This window comes from Nerophis ophidion, linkage group LG11, assembly GCF_033978795.1.
Source record: "Nerophis ophidion isolate RoL-2023_Sa linkage group LG11, RoL_Noph_v1.0, whole genome shotgun sequence".
Taxonomy (NCBI): Eukaryota; Metazoa; Chordata; class Actinopteri; order Syngnathiformes; family Syngnathidae; genus Nerophis; species Nerophis ophidion.
Window position 1 is genome coordinate 25023468 of NC_084621.1, and position 18020 is coordinate 25041487.

General features: G+C 40.3%; 1 protein-coding gene across 2 annotated transcripts in view; it reads right to left on the bottom strand.

Moving 5' to 3' along the window:
- Window positions 1–18020, bottom strand: part of LOC133561852 (raftlin-like) — a 268397-nt gene that overhangs the window by 215620 nt on the left and 34757 nt on the right. For both annotated transcript variants that reach the window (XM_061915456.1, XM_061915455.1), the window contains exon 2: window positions 9572–9755. In XM_061915456.1, coding sequence (XP_061771440.1) covers window positions 9572–9719 — 148 coding nt within the window. In that variant the 5' untranslated portion in view covers window positions 9720–9755. The remainder of the gene's footprint in view (window positions 1–9571; window positions 9756–18020) is intronic.

Genomic DNA, 18020 nt, shown 5'->3' on the forward strand with positions numbered 1-18020 from the left:
AATATTATACTGCTGTAAGTAGCATAATGAAATATATTATACTACACAAAGTAGTATAATGAAATATATTATACTACAGTAAGTAGTATAATATATTCCATTTTGCCAACTCCTGCCTTTTACTTTCATGCTCAAACAGCGTAAAAAAAAGAGGTCCTTATGTTGCAATCCATCATTTCCAGAAGACAATTTGGTCTTCTAACAAGACTTTTATGAGCATCTTGGCTTCAGGCGGCAGCAGAAAAAAGAAGAAAAAAAAAACAACAGATGACCGTGAATTTAGGACTCAATGTCACACTCGCCTTCAATAAGCGCCATTCAATTCTGGCGGCGAGGCCGGCGTGCGGCGGGGATAAACCCCAGCTCCCTCGCTACTAATCTCCCCCCGGGAAGACACTCGGGAGCGCCACTTTCCAGCTGACCCTTTCTGCAGCGCCGCCTTATAACTTCGGGGTAGGCGGGGGAGGGGGGGTGCTGAAGTGTGTGTGGAAGGGTGGGGTTGCTTTCACATGTCACCCACCTATCGCCATGACGACTGCTGCAAAATAATTGGCGACGTGGGGTTCTTTAAATATCACCTTGAAATGTGTGATGGAGTTATCAGCTCCGGTGACGTCTTACTCATCTGGGGGCTCACCTTGGTGGGGGCCTATTGCAGGGTGGGGGGAGAGTGCGGACCTATTGCATGGTGGGTTTGTATTGCAGAGTGGGGGCAGAATGCATGGTGGGTATATATTGCAGTGTGGGGACCTATGGGGACACACACGTGGTGGGTACCTATTGTAGTGGGGGACTATTGCATGGCGGGTGTGTATTGCAGAGTGGGGAACTATGGGGACAAACATGTGGTGGGTACCTATTGTAGTGGGGGCCTATTACACGGTGGGTACCTATTGTAGTGTTGACCTATAGCATGGTGGGTACCTATTACAGAGTGGGGACCTACTGCATGGTGGGTATATATTGAAGAGTGGGGACCAATGGGGACACACGTGGTGGGTACCTATTGTAGTGTGGACCTATTACATGGTGGGTACCTATTGTAGTGTGGACCTATTACACAGTGGGTACCTATTGTAGTGGGGACCTATAGCATGGTGGGTACCTATTACAGAGTGGGGACCTACTGCATGGTGGGTATATATTGCAGAGTGGGGACCTATGGGGACACACACGTGGTGGTTACCTATTGTAGTGGGGACCTATAGCATGGTGGGTTTATATTGAAGAGTGGGGAACCTATGGGGGCACACATGTGGTGGGTACCTATTGTAGTGGGGACCTATTACATGGTGGGTACCTATTGTAGTGGGGACCTATTACACAATGTGTACCTAGTGTAGTGTTGACCTATAGCATGGTGGGTACCTATTACAGAGTGGGGACCTACTGCATGGTGGGTATATATTGCAGAGTGGGGACTTAATGGGACACGTGGTGGGTACCTATTGAGGTGGGGACCTATTACATGGAGGGTACCTATTGCAGGGTGGGGACACTCGTGGTGGGGGCCTATTGCATGGTGGGTACCAATTGCAGAATGGGGCCCTGTGGCAGAGTGGGGACACACGTGATGGGTATGTATTGTAATGGGGGCCTATTGCATGGTGGGTACCTATTGCAGAGTGGGGACATACGCTGCGGGGACCTATTGCAGAGTGGGGACCTATGGGGACACACGTGGTAGGGACCTATTGTAATGGGGGCCTATTGCATAGTGGCTATATATTGCAGAGTGGGAACCTATGGGGACATACTTGTGGTGGGTACTTATTGCAGAGTGGGGACCTATGGGACACACATATGGTGGGTACCTATTGTAGTGGGGATCTATTGCATGGTCTGTACTTATTGCAGAGTGGGGACCTATTGCATGGTGGGTATATATTACAGAGTGTGGACCTATGGGGACACATGTGGTGGGTACTTATTTCAGAGTGGGCACTATGGGGCCACACATGTGGTGGATACTTATTGCAGAGTGGGGAACTATGGCGACACATGTGGTGGGTACTTAATGCAGAGTGGGGTCACACATGTGGTGTGTACTTATTGCAGAGTGGGGTCACACATGTGGTGTGTACTTATTGCAGAGTGGGCACTATGGGGACACATACATGGGTACCTTAATCAGAGTGGGGCCACACATGTGGTGGGTACCTATTGCAGAGTGGGGCCCTATTGCAGAGTGGGGACCAATGGGGACACACACATGGTGGATACCTATTGTACTGGGGACCTATTGCATGGTGGGTATCTATTGCAGAGTGGGTACCTATGGTTCCCCACTCTGCAATAGGTACTTACAGATGAGGCATAATGATGCAATATGTACATACAGCTAGCCTAAATAGCATGTTAGCATGGATTAGCTTGCAGTCAGGCAGTGATTAGCACTCCACACAAGTTAATAACATCAACAAAGCTCACCTTTGCGCATCCACGCACAGCAGAAAAAGTTTGGTGGACAAAATGAGACCAAGAAGGTGTGGCATAAAACACATCTTTCTGTGGCAGCATCAGAGAAAGTTGTGTATGTAAACAAACTACGACAAGTTCAAGGATCGCTGAAATTAGTAGGACAAAACGGTGTTAGCCAAATACTCTCATCAGTGAAGCATGTTTAACATAAACAGTGGGATTTCTAACAATTAGGAAGGTGTCATGTTTGTTCTCCTACAGAAAATATACTAAAACAAATAAATATTTTTTTTTTTTTCAACTTTTTCCATTTTCACACATTTCTGAAAAAGGTCATGGAGCCACTAGGGCGGCGCTAAACTCCTTGTTTATTAGCAAAATATATATTATATATATATATACATATATATATATATATATATATATATATATATATATATATATATATATATATATATATATATATATATATATATATATATATATATATATAAAATGATTATTTTTTTTAAAGTCACAAAAGAAATGGTAAAATGTATTCCTACATACCAGATACGAAATAAGCTCAGCAAATATATTCAAAGTATTCACGTCCAAAATCTGCCACTTTCTTTTTAGACAATCGCTCTGTATGCACAGATACAGAACCGTATTTTCCGGACTGCAAGGCGCTCTTAATATCCTTTTTTTTTTCTTCTCAAAACTCAACAGTGCGACTTATAACCCGGTTCATTATAATGATAAGTGTGACCAGTAGATGGCAGTCACACATAAGAGATACGTGTAGACTGCAAGATGACGCAAGTAAACAACACCAACATTTTATATGTTCCATTGAAAATATAGAACTCTACACACGGAACTCAAAAATTTAAAAAATGTTTGAGTAAAACTTTTGTAAGCTATGAAGCTGCACCGCTTGATGGAATGTCGGCGCATTAAACCTACGAGTAGTATTATGGGCTGTGTATAAGGTAAAACATGTTATCTGGTGTTCTTTTTAAAAAAATATATGCAAAAGCAACTTTTATTTCTTTCTTGTACCTGCTGATCTGTATTTGGGGTCTGCATAAATCCTGAAAAATTGCGCGCATCCACCTTTGTAGTCCGTGGGGACACGGTAGTCTACAAGCTTCTTTTTTTTCCTCTATCTTCTTGTTATGGGACATTCATCCTCCTCTGTTACCATTTCTAATATAAAGAAGTGTGAAGTTCTTACTTATATCTGTCAGTAAACTCGCCATGAAAGCACTAAAACATACCGGTGTAGTGAGTATACATTAATCACCCAAGGAACTTTAGTTATATATGAAAAAAGATTTAAAAAAACAGCCCATTTTTTGGCAGTGCACCTTATAATCCAGTGCGCGCTATAGTCCGGAATATATGGTACTCATCATGTCAACGTTTTTATCTGTTTGCTCGCTTCTGACAGACACAAAAACACTTTGTCGTGTCGGTTTAGCAGAGATGCTAACAGCCCCTCGCTGTGCTTTCCTCGACCATTGCTGACGTTCAGCTTGTCGCTCCATAAAAACACTTAGCTGTTTTGATTTGTTTTATATTAATACAGCGCTTTTCTCTTGTGACTCAAAGCGCTTTTACATAGTGAAACCCAATATCTGTTACATTTAAACTAGTGCGGGTGACACTGAAAGCAGGTGGGTAAAGTGTCTTGCCCAAGGACACAACGGCAGTGACTCGGATGGCGAAAGCGGGAATCGAACCTGGAACCCTCAAGTTGCTGGCACAGCCACTCTACCAACCGAGATATGCCTAATGTTTAATTAGTTTGCAATAGAGAGTTGAACACGGCGAGGTTCTGATGTTCTCATGCCAGCGAGAGACACGACGCCCTCGTCGGCGCTGGAGAGAAGGAGGGTTTATGACTCGCGGCGCGCCCACAATTTACACAAGCTTTCATCAGCGCCTCGCCGCGCGGTGCTTATTTTTGTGCATTTTGTAAGCGCTTTATGAGTGTGTCCAGGCAACACGGTCACAGCACCATAAAACAAACAGATACAGTGCGATTCACACCTCTGCCTTCAGTCATGTCCTAGTTTGTCCGACTTTAGTGAAATACCCCTCAAAAATACCATTATTTATGTCACCACATGACCGGGGTTGGAGAAACACTATACAGGAACACACTTGTGCACTCTGTATTGAAACACCTCAACAGTGTACAAAACAGGCTATATTTCCGCACATTTAAAAATCAATGAACCCGCATTTTTTAAAACATGCCTTACGTAGTACTGTCAAAATTTAAATAATCGTAAAGAACATACTGAATGTGTAAAAATGAAAAATGAAATTAGAAATTTTTGTTTGCGAATTAAAAAAGTGCGAACCGATGATTTCTCCGTTGGCCGGGTATGTCTCCGGCGCCACCTTCCTGCTTTTCGCAAATGACAACTTGTGATGGGATTCTCACTTAGGGAGTGACAAGTGAGTCACTCTAAAATGTCACACACATTGTATATATATATATATATATATATATATATATATATATATTTCTATATATATACACACACACATATATAAACACACACATATATACATATAGGGACGGCGTGGCGCAGTGGAAAGAGTGGCCGTGCGCAACCCGAGGGTCCCTGGTTCAATTCCAACCTCGTCATGTCCGTTGTGTCCTGAGCAAGACACTTCACCCTTGCTCCTGATGGGTGCTGGTTGGCGCCTTGCATGGCAGCTCCCTCCATCAGTGTGTGAATGTGTGTGTGAATGGGTAAATGTGGAAGTAGTGTCAAAGTGCTTTGAGTACCTTGAAGGTAGAAAAGCGCTATACAAGTACAACCCATTTATTTATTTATTTATATATACACACACACACCTACATACACATATATATATATATATATATATATATATATATATATATATATATATATATATATATATATACACACACACACATATATATATACATACATACACACACATATATACACATATATGTATATATATATTATACACATATATATACACACACATATATATATACACATACATACATATATATACACATACATATGTATATATATATATATATATATATATACATATATATATATACATATATATATATACACACACCTACATATACACACACACACACATATATAAACTTATATAAACACACACACATATATACATACAAACATATATATATATAGTATATATATATACATACATGTACATACACACACACACACATTATATATATCCATCCATCCATTTTCTACCGCTTATTCCCTTTTGGGGTCGCGGGGGGCGCTGGCGCCTATCTCAGCTACAATCGGGCAGAAGGCGGGGTACACCCTGGACAAGTCGCCACCTCATCGCAGGGCCAACACAGATAGACAGACAACATTCACACTCACATTCACACACTAGGGCCAATTTAGTGTTGCCAATCAACCTATCTCCAGGTGCATGTCTTTGGAAGTGGGAGGAAGCCGGAGTACCCGGAGGGAACCCACGCATTCACGGGGAGAACATGCAAACTCCACACAGAAAGATCCCAAGCCTGGATTTGAACCCAGGACTGCAGGAACTTCGTATTGTGAGGCAGACGCACTAACCCCTCTGCCACCGTGAAGCCCATTATATATATATATATATATATATATATATATATATATGTATATATATATATATATATATATATATATATACATACACACACATATACACACACACAGACACATATATATACACACACACATACATATGTATACACATATATGTATACATACATATATGTATACATACATGTATACATATTTATACATACATTATGTACATATACTCACATACATGGATACACATATATGTACAATTTGTACACATACACATATATATACACACATACACACATATATATATATATACACATATACTTTTATAGACACAAATATACATATATACACACATACATATACATTTATAGACTAACATATACATATATATACACACATACACACACATATATACATATATAGACATACATACACATACATATATATATAAATGTGTCTGTAATATATATCTATACACACACACACACACAATTAAGTGTCTCGTATTACATCAAAAAGTGAACATAATTGTTCTGTTGTATTTTATTGCGCAGGTGTTCCTAATGAAGAGGTCATATTGATCTTGCTATCACTCCTACATAAAAGGATGCTGGGAAGTTAGCCGGGGTGGTCCGGGAAGCCGGGAGATGTAGTGCGCCGTTTGTGGGCCCTGGCAGTTGATTAGTCTCCATTAGCGTGTTCAGCTGACAGCGCAGGATGGATGGAGGAGTCGAGGGCCGCCATCGTCTCCATCCCGGCCCCTATGGGACCTGACATGTGGGCGGGGCCCGCTGGAGTGTGCGCGCTTCCTAACACAATCACCTTGCCCGAGCCCTGTCCATCACTGTCAGTGCGGGTGTGTTGGCGGGAGATAACCTCGGCTCCCCCGAGGGAGCGCGCGTCTGCGAGATCACGCTCCGCCAGGCGGCGCCGCCCCGGTGGCTGAACGGATTCACTGCATCAGCGGATTTGTTTCCCTTCCTGTGGAACAACCGTGACCTTGTTGGCTGCCAGATTTATTCTCCAATGGCGCTTCTAATTAAAGAATAATCCCAGGTAGCCTTGAGCGCGTAAATCCTCCCCGTTTTATCCAAGAAATAATGAATGATAAATAACCAGATAAGTTATTGTTCTCTTCTCGCTCTGTCAGCATTTTGCTTCCTGCCTTTGATTGGCAGCTGCGAGGAATAGAAACTGAAGCATCATCAAAGATACTTTGTTTTTTTCCGTGCACATACTGAATTATGTGGGTACCAGCAGCATGTCACATGACCGCATACACTTGTGGTATTATTCCATTTCCTACGTTGTTTTTGTACTAATTTTAATTATGGATGTTTCAATCAACATTTTTGACATCCTATTTCAATCCGACTTTTTGGTCTCAAATCCGATGCATAATGGGGTCCCGATCCAATGTCTTGACTATAGTTAATCGCAGTGGTTCTCAAACGTTTTTTCACCAAATGGAACCTCAGAAAACACTTGGCTCTCCAAGTACCATCATAATAATGACCAACATTAACAAACAGTACCCTAGCAGCAAGTCTACAACAGTGAACACACACATATATACAGTGGGGCACAAAAGTATTTAGTCAGCCACCGATTGTGCAAGTTCTCCCAATTAAAATGATGACAGAGGTCTGTAATTTTCATCATAGGTACACTTCAACTGTGAGAGACAGAATGTGGGGAAACAAATCCAGGAATTCACATTGTAGAAATTTTGAAGAATTTATTTGTAAATTATGGTGGAAAATAAGTATCTGGTCAACCATTCAAAGCTCTCACTGGTGAAAGGAGGTTTTGGCTCAAAATCTCACGATACATGGCCCCATTCATTCTTTCCTTAACACGGATCAATCGTCCTGTCCCCTTTGCAGAAAAACAGCCCCAAAGCAAGATGTTTCCACCCCCATGCTTCACAGTAGGTGTGGTGTTCTTGGGATGCAACTCAGTATTCTTCTTCCTCCAAACACGACGAGTTGAGTTTATACCAAAAAGTTCTATTTTGGTTTCATCTGACCACATGACATTCTCCCAATCCTCTGCTGTATCATCCATGTATCCATTTTGGTATAAACTCAACTCGTCGTGTTTGGAGGAAGAAGAATACTGAGTTGCATCCCAAGAACATCATAACTACTGTGAAGCATGGGGGTGGAAACATCATGCTTTGGGGCTGTTTTTCTGCTAAGGGGACAGGACGATTGATCCGTGTTAAGGAAAGAATGAATCCGGGGCCATGTATCGTGAGATTTTGAGGCAAAACATCCCTCCATCACTGAGAGCTTTAAATGGTTGACCAAATACTTATTTTCCACCATAATTTACAAATGAATTCTTTAAAATTCCTACAATGTGAATTCCTGGATTTTTTTTCCATATTCTGTCTCTCACAGTTGAAGTGCACCTATAATGAAAATTACAGACCTCTGTCATCATTTTAAGTGGGAGAACTTGCACAATCGGTGGCTGACTCAATACTTTTTTGCCCACCACACACTATTGTATATTGGTCACGCACTCCATTCTATAAGTTTAGTAGTATTGTTTATTATAATATATATATATATATATATATATATATATATATATATATATATATATATATATATATATACACACTAGGGCTTCACGGTGGCAGAGGGGTTAGTGTGTCTGCCTCACAATTCGAAGGTCTTGCAGTCCTGGGTTCTCCCCGTGACTGCGTGGGTTCCCTCCGGGTACTCTGGCTTCCTCCCACTTCCAAAGACATGCACCTGGGGATAGGTTGATTGGCAACACTAAAATTGGCCCTAGTGTGTGAATGTGAGTGTGAATGTTGTCTGTCTATCTGTGTTGGCCCTGCGATGAGGTGGCGACTTGTCCAGGGTGTACACGGCCTTCCGCACGATTGTAGCTGGGATAGGCGCCAGCGCCCCCCGCGACCCCAGAAGGGAATAAGCGGTAGGAAATGGATGGATATATTAACTAAATATACAATAATTAATTGAACATTACCTACCTCTGGTGTCTGTTGCCCTCATCTCCCCTCAGTAAACATAACAGGGAAATGTGCAACCTGGAAAACCGACGGCACATCTTCCCCACCCAGCAGGCTGCTCGCCGCTCGTCATGCATAATTAACGGGCGCTTGGAAAGTTGGGTTCCATTGACTCGACAATAAAAGCCAGGCAGCTGCTAGCATAGGGCATGCTAGCTTCGCAAATGCGGAGGCTAAACTGCAGCGTGGAGTTACGTCTAAAGTCCTAATGTTTCTCTGAGGGAACGTTTTTATGTTCTGTGTGTGTGTCCGCGCGAGTGCTTGCAAGTTCACGTCATGAAGAGGCCAATAATTCCGCAGTTTTACGACCACAATAAATCAGCTAAACAGGTTCCGAGGGCATTATTGATCTTCCAGCAGCATGCGTGTTATTTAAAGCTTCAAGCAGACTCCTAAATCTTATCTTATTGGGTTTTTTTCTTCTTTTGTAAAGTAAATATGTACAGCAGACAGAAAAATAAACACATACACAGAATTAAAAATACTTAAATCTTACCGTCTTTGCCGATCAAGAAGTCCAGGTAGCGGTAGGTGTAAGCCACGCCCACTTTGGTCTCCACCTGTGGCCTCTTCAGGGTGGAGTAGATCTTCCCCGGGCTCTTGTTCGCCGTGGTGGGCTTCATTTTACGCAGTCCGCAGCCCATGACGCCACCGTGTGCCAGGCTTCGCCTTCGCCGATCCTGGCGACAAACGATCAAAACATGACTGACCCTCGCTTTTCAAAGGCGATCGGCAAAACGCTTGATTTCCTTACATATGTTAGCGCTGTATTCAGTTATTCATTTTCACAGACTAAACAAGTTCATAATAACTACTATATATATATATATATATATATATATATATATATATATATATATATATATGTATATATATATATATATACAGTACACTGTGCTCTATATAAACCATTGTATGTGAATGCTTCCATTAAAATCTCCTGATGATTGAGGGAACCCCTCATGAAACAGATCTGTAGAGATGAAGTAGTCTTGTGATTTTTTCCCACACCTACATATTGCGCTCTACCACGGTATCGAGCACTATTCTCCGGATAATCCAATCAAGACATATATATATATATATATATATATATATATATACATATATATATATATATATTTATTAGGGCTGTGAATCTTTGGGTGTCCCACAATTCGATTCAATATCGATTCTTGGGGTCACGATTCGATTCAAAATAGATTTTTTTTTTCCCATTTCAACACGATTCTTGACTAAAAAACGATTTTTTTCCCGATCCAGAAGGATTCTGTATTCATTCAATACATAGGATTTCAGCAGGATCTACCCCAGTCTGCTGACATACAAGCAGAGTAGTAGATTTTTGTAAAAAGCTTTTATAATTGTAAAGGACAACATATATGTATATATATATATATATATATATATATATATATATATATATATATATATATATACAAACAGTATATATATACACACACATATATAGGTGTGTGTACATACAGTATATATACACACACACACACCTATATATACACATACACACATAAATATATATATACATACACATAAATAAATATACATACATATATATAGGTGTGTGTAGATATATATATACATACACACATGTACATTTACACACACACAAACATACATCTATATATCTACACACACACCTAAATATATATATATATATATATATATATATATATATATATATATATATATATATATATATATACATATATGTGTGTGTAGATATATATACATACACACACGTACAATTACATACACACATACATATATATATACACACACACCTATATATACATACACACACATATATATACATACATATATATATATATATATATATATACACACATACATATATATATATATATATATATATGTATATATGAATGTGTGTGTATATGTATGTGAATGTATGTATGTATATATATATATATACATACATAGACATACATATATATATACATACAAACCCATGTACATTTACATATATACATAAATACATACATATATATATACACACATATATAAATACATACACACATATACATATACACATATATACATACATACACACATATACACATATATATATTATATATATATATATTATATATATATATATATATATATATATATATATACACACACATACATATGTGTATACACATACATACACATATATACATACGTACATATATACACACACACACACATACATCTATAAATACACACATACATAAATATATACACACATATATACATATACATTAATACATATACACATATACACACATATACATATATACACATTCAAATGCACGCACATACATACTGTGTATATGATCAACTTTTTCTATTTACAAATATACAATTACTTTTATGTACGTTACAACGACGTTATGTCACTTTTTATGTGGTTCTAAGTCAACAAAACAGTGTCAGAATCACGGCAAATTTATGCAAGAAGTAACTTTTTTACTGATGAACTCAACAAGCAATGCCACACTAAAATGAATTGTACGTCACAGAGCACACAACATGTCAAAGACACACACACACACACATACAGACTACTACTACGAGGGAATAATGAACAACCAATCCTTAATTAAAGTGACAAGTTTGGGATCTTTGTGGACAAGAAGATATGGCGGCCATCAAAGCACAGTCACACTCTTTGTTAACTCGGAGCGCGCTCTCTGTGACGCAACACACACTCTGCTCTCATGAAACGTCTCTCAACTGCATATGGTATATTTGAAGGTATTTCTTTTCCTCCCCTTTAAGTAGCTACTAGTAATTAATTACATGTATTAAAGATTCATTCTGTTAGTAATTATATTATTTGTTGGGGCAAAGTAACAAGTAACTAGAAATAATAAATTTTTAACACTGTTTATCCAAGAATGGAAAGGAAAACAGAGCCATTGGAGCAAATGATGAGCGAAAAGACAACACAGTGCTTCTATTTCAATGCAATATCTTCTAATGACTATTTTGTAAACAGGAACAGAGTTTGTTTGTATCAGCAACATTTGTCTTTTGTAGTAAACTCATCACCGCAGTAATGTGACTGTCTAATAAAAACCAAATAGTCGTCTATTTTTTTTTAATAGAACGAGATTTCCCTTTGATGGTAGAAAGCGTATTGAACATATTTGGAGCGAGCACTCAGTTTTCAAATCTGGTTCAAAGACGTGCGGGCCGACGTCGGGAAAGCACATTAAAATGTGAATTAAGATTGTGTACTTTGACATGAAAACAAGAAGTAGCGCTCTGGTTGTTGAAATAACAAAAAAATGTTTTTGCGCACATCTTCTGGTTTCAAAGCAGCATGTGAAATGCATCATTAAAAATATAAAATAAAACAAAAAACAATAGCTGGCTCAACCTCCGTGAATGAATACATAAACCTTGTTAATAGCATTGATTATTCATCCCTTGTCTCAACTCTAGTTGACCTCGGAATGTAGTCCAGTGCTTCTCAATTACTTAATATTAATAGGTATTTATATGGAAATATTTATATTTTATATTTTGTGCCCTCCCACCCTCTCTCTGCCGCGACTATCAATAGTATAATTTGTCCATACAATTGTTTTAAGTACACCTCTGTATATCATTTTACCTTGATCAACTTACAAACCCCCAAAACCAGTGACGTTGGCACGTTGTGTAAATGGTAAACAAAAACAAAATACAATGATTTGCTAATAATTTTCAACTTATATTCAATTGAATAAACTGCAAAGACAAGATATTTCACGTTCAAACTGGAAAAAAGTGGTTATTTTTTGCAAATATTAGCTCATTTGGAATTTGATGCCTGTAACATGTTCCAAAAAGCTGGCACAAGTGGCAAAAAAGACTGAGGAAGTTGAGGAGTGCTCATCAAACACTTATTTGGAACATCTCACAGGTGAACGGGCTAATTGGGAACAGGTGATTGTGTATAAAAGCAGCTTCCATGAAAAGCTCAGTCATTCACAAACAAGAACGGGGCGAGGGTCACCACTTTGTGAACAAATGTGTGAGCAAAATGTTTAAGGACAACATTTCTCAACGAACTATTGCAAGGATTTTAGGGAATTCACCATCTGCGGTCGGTAGTATCATCAAAAGGTTCAGAGAATCTGGAGAAACCACTGCACGTAAGCGATTATATTACACACCTTCGATCCCTCAGGCAGTACTGTATCAAAAAGCAACATCAGTGTGTAAAGGATATCATTACATGTGCTCAGGAACATTTCAGAAAACCACTGCCAGTACTACAGTTGGCCGCTACATCTGTAAGTGCAAGTTAAAACTCTACTATGCAAAGCAAAAGCCATTTATCAACAACACCCAGAAACGCCGCTGGCTGCGATGGACTGATGCAAAGCGGAAGAGTGTTCTGTGGTCTGACGATTCCACTTTTCAAATTGTTTTTGGAAAATGTGGTCGTTGTGTCCTCCGGAATAAAGAGGAAAAGAACAATCCGGATTGTTATAGGCGCAAAGTTCAAAAGCCATCATCTGTGATGGTATGGGGGTGCATTAGTGGCCAAGGCATGGGTAACTTACACCTCTGAAGGCACCATTAATGTTGAAAGGTACATACAGGTTTTGGAGCAACATACTGTATGTTGCCATCCAAGCAACATTATCATGGACGCCCCTGCTTATTTCAGCAAGACAATGCCAACAACAGCCTGGCCTTATAGTAAAAGAGTGCAGGTACTAGACTGGCCTGCATGTAGTCCAGATAAACAAATATGTATTAAAAAAAAACCATGTCTGCTGATTTTATTTTTAATCTAAATGAGGAAGTCAGGATTAATGGCGACAATGAGCACGTTTTGTTGCGCACAGCGAGGTTTGAACGGCATGATACTGATAAAGTATATTGTCCACAATTTTGAGAAGAACTGCCGGAGCCTGATGTTTAATATCTCTACTCCCGTAAATTCCGGAATTTAAGCCGCTACTTTTTATTCCATACACTTTCAACCCTGCTGCTCATAAAACGGTGCAGCTGATTTATGGATTTTTTTTTCCCATAACAGCCATGATAAAAATAGTAAGAAAAAAACAAAATAAGCAAATCCACTGAGAAGGGGTTTCATTCTTTGTGCTATGGCGCAATCTTTTGGACGAATTTGCTCACTGCAGATGTCCTTCCATGTACGGGTAGTGCTTTTTACTTCTTCCAGCCGTCCATAGCGGTTCTACTCGCATGGATTTTTCATTTATCACTCCAAGCAACGTTTGTAAGTTTTACAATATAACTAAAACAATTCATACTCACTAAACCCTTTCAAGTGTGAGGTCTTTCGTAGTGTTCTCATCCATATTTGTACGTGCTCTCGTGATGCAATGACGCATTAGCTAATGTGCTAACATGTTTACAGGTGTCTGCGTTAGTGTTATTAACTGACAAAGGCATTATTTTTATTTTGTTTCAGTTACACAAATTCCTCAGTAAATTCACCAAGACGTCACCATTAAGTTATTGAGTCTGTTTTAGTTGATTGGAGAGCTAGCTTGCGCAGCTAGTGGGTCCAGGACAATGACTTATGTTTTGTTTGATCACCCGTTTTACTGCCAGGTAGAGACCGTTTCTCACCAAGGTTACTCATTGTCCCATTGAGTTGAGTTTTTCCTTGCCTTGAGGTGGGATCTGAGCCGAAGATGTCGTTGTGGCTTGTGCAGCCCTTTGAGACACTTGTGATTTAGGGCTATATAACCTAAACTTTGATTGATTTATTGATTGAAACAATTAAAAAAGGTATGTAAATAAGTATATACAGACTCTTACTCTGTAAATGTCACAAAAATTATGTTATTTTCAAAAAACTTTCTGTTCTCTAAGTTCCCAGTGAACAGACAAGACGATGTTTTGGTTGCAACAAGCCAAAGCTTGGAATATTCCACTGTGTACGATGGGAGGAGACGGAAGGGGTTATCTATTTTCATTCAAGACCTGCCCAAGCTCGATCCAAGACCAGTCTAAGCCATCTTTTTATTTTGTGTTAATGTGACTGAAAAACAATGGCTGTTTAAATACCCTCCCATTCCTTTAGAAATAGCTGTTATTATGTAAACAGGGAACGTCCAAATAAAAAGAGGTGGCGTGAAACCTTTCGCCAGAGCGTGCTGGAGACTGTACGAGAGTACAGACCAGACGTTTCTCCTCAATTTGAGCCAAATGTAATTCCTGTCTCTGTTTAATTCCTTGCTTCTTGTCTCGTTTAAAGGGGAACATTATCACCAGACCTATGTAAGCGTCAATATATACCTTGATGTTGCAGAAAAAAGACCATATAGTTTTTAACCGATTTCCGAACTCTAAATGGGTGAATTTTGGCGAATAAACGCCTTTCTATTATTTGCTCTCGGAGCGATGACGTCAAAATGTGACGTCACCTAGCTAGTCAACGCCATTTTCTCCACCACATTACACGCAGCAAGTCAAATCAGCTCTGTTATTTTCAATTTTTTCGACTGTTTTCCGGTACCTTGCAGACATCATGCCTCGTCGGTGTGTTGTCGGAGGGTGTAGGGACGGATTCAAGTTGATTTACGTAGAATGTGCATCGACTAGCACGGCATGCTAATCGATGCTAACATGTTATTTAGACTAGCTGTATGTACATATTGCATCGTTATGCCTCATTTGTAGCTAATTTTGCATCCAGCCTTTCCCTCCATCCACATTTAACGCCAAACAAACACTTACCGATCGACGGATTTAAGTTGCTCCAGTGTCACAAGATGCGAAAGTCCCGATCGTTTGGTCTGCACATTTTACCGGCAATGCTACGACAGACTTGGCACAGAGATGAATGGATTTCCTGCGACACTCAAAGCAGATGCATTTCCAACGATAAAGTCAAATAATTCACAAAGGTGAGTTTTGTTGATGTTATTGACTAATTTGCTAATCAGACATATTTGGTCGCGGCATGACTGCCAGCTAATCGATGCTAACATGCTATGTAGGCTAACTGTATGTACATATGTAGTTGTATTTGCATCCAGCGTTTTCTCCCACCCACATTTAATGCCAAACAAACACTTACCAATCGACGGATTTCAGTTGATCCAGTGTCAATGCGAAAGTCCCGATCGTTTGGTCCGCACATTTTACCAGCGATGCTAAGGCAATACATGGCCGAATAGCGTCAATAGCTTCAGTTTCTTCTTCAATTTCGTTTTCGCTATCTGCCTCCATACTCCAACCATCCGTTTCAATACATGTGTAATCTGTTGAATCGCTTAAACCGCTGAAATCCGAGTCTGAATCCGAGCTAATGTCGCTATATCTCGCTGTGGTATCCGCCATGTTGTTTGTCTTGGAATCACTTGGTGACGTCACCAGGAAAATAGACAGTGGCTTTGCAGATAGCGAAAATCAGGTACTTTAAAGCCTTTTTTTTGGGGATATTCCAGGATGGGTAAAATTTGGAAAAAAACTTTGAAAAATTAAATAAGCCACTGGGAACTGATTTTTTATTGGTTTTAACCCTTCTGAAATTGTGATAATGTTCCCCTTTAATAGATGTCATCAAGGTTTGAACCTGACAGTAAATAAGTCCTTTTACAACGTATATATCTGCGGATTATTCATGGACTATGACGTTACATTGATGGTGGACGGATGATGGATTGGATGGACGGTTTATTTTAGGATGAATGGACAGTTGATGGACTTGATTGATGGATTGAGGCTATGGGCTGGCGGAGGCTGGATTTATATGGATGGGTGATAGATTGGAGGGATGATGATTGGATGAATGGGTGAATGTCTGCCGTACTGTAGATGTCGGGATTGTTTTCTGGAGATGGATGGATGAACGGGTGGATTACTGCATGGATGGAGGATTAGATAAGGTTGATGGATGAATGAATGAATGGGATGACAGATGGATTATTGGATGATGAATGGGGACGGGTCCTTCACCTTTCACCTTCACCAAATCTCGCCATTCTTCCGCGCTCCATTGAAGGAACGTCGGGAGGTTTTATCAGGACACAATGAGCGCGCCGCCGCTTCAAGGATGACAGGACAGGAAGTCTATGCGGAGAATAGGAAGTGTGTGTGGGGGGGGGGGGGCTGACGGGACACAAAAGAGGAAATGAGCAGACGGCCGCTTCATTAATGAGGTGAACGGCAAGAATGGAAAAGGTGAGAATCAATCAAGGGAAGACGGGGGGCTGGGGGGGTGGGGGGGTATTAGGCCAGCCGGCAGAGAGAGAGAGAGGGAGGAGGAACGGGGCGAGGGCGGGCGCCACGGCGAGGGACTCTGGCGAGCGTGAAATGAAGAGAGCGCTGAAGAGTAACCGGCCGACCAGCAAACAAAGACGAGGGAACGAGACGTGGAAGTCGTCCGCCTTAATGAACGCGGCGATATCGTGGCGGTGTCAGCGACAGGAAGTCAAACGGGGCTCGTGGTGCGTGAGGAACATCAACAAACTGTCAACTGTTGATGTGATTTTAACGTAAAGTTTCGTATTTCCCGGTAAGGTTTATTCAGGTGTACTGGAGAGGAGGCTACGCCGGATAGTCGAACCTCGGATTCAGGAGGAACAGTGTGGTTTTCGTCCTGGTCGTGGAACTGTGGACCAGCTCTATACTCTCAGCAGGGTTCTTGACGGTGCATGGGAGTTTGCCCAACCAGTCTACCTGTGCTTTGTGGACTTGGAGAAGGCATTCGACCGTGTCCCTCGGGAAGTCCTGTGGGGAGTGCTCAGAGAGTATGGGGTATCGGACTGTCTTATTGTGGCGGTCCGTTCCCTGTACGATCAGTGCCAGAGCTTGGTCCGCATTGCCGGCAGTAAGTCGAACACATTTCCAGTGAGGGTTGGACTCCGCCAAGGCTGTCCTTTGTCACCCATTCTGTTCATAACTTTTATGGACAGAATTTCTAGGCGCAGTCAAGGCGT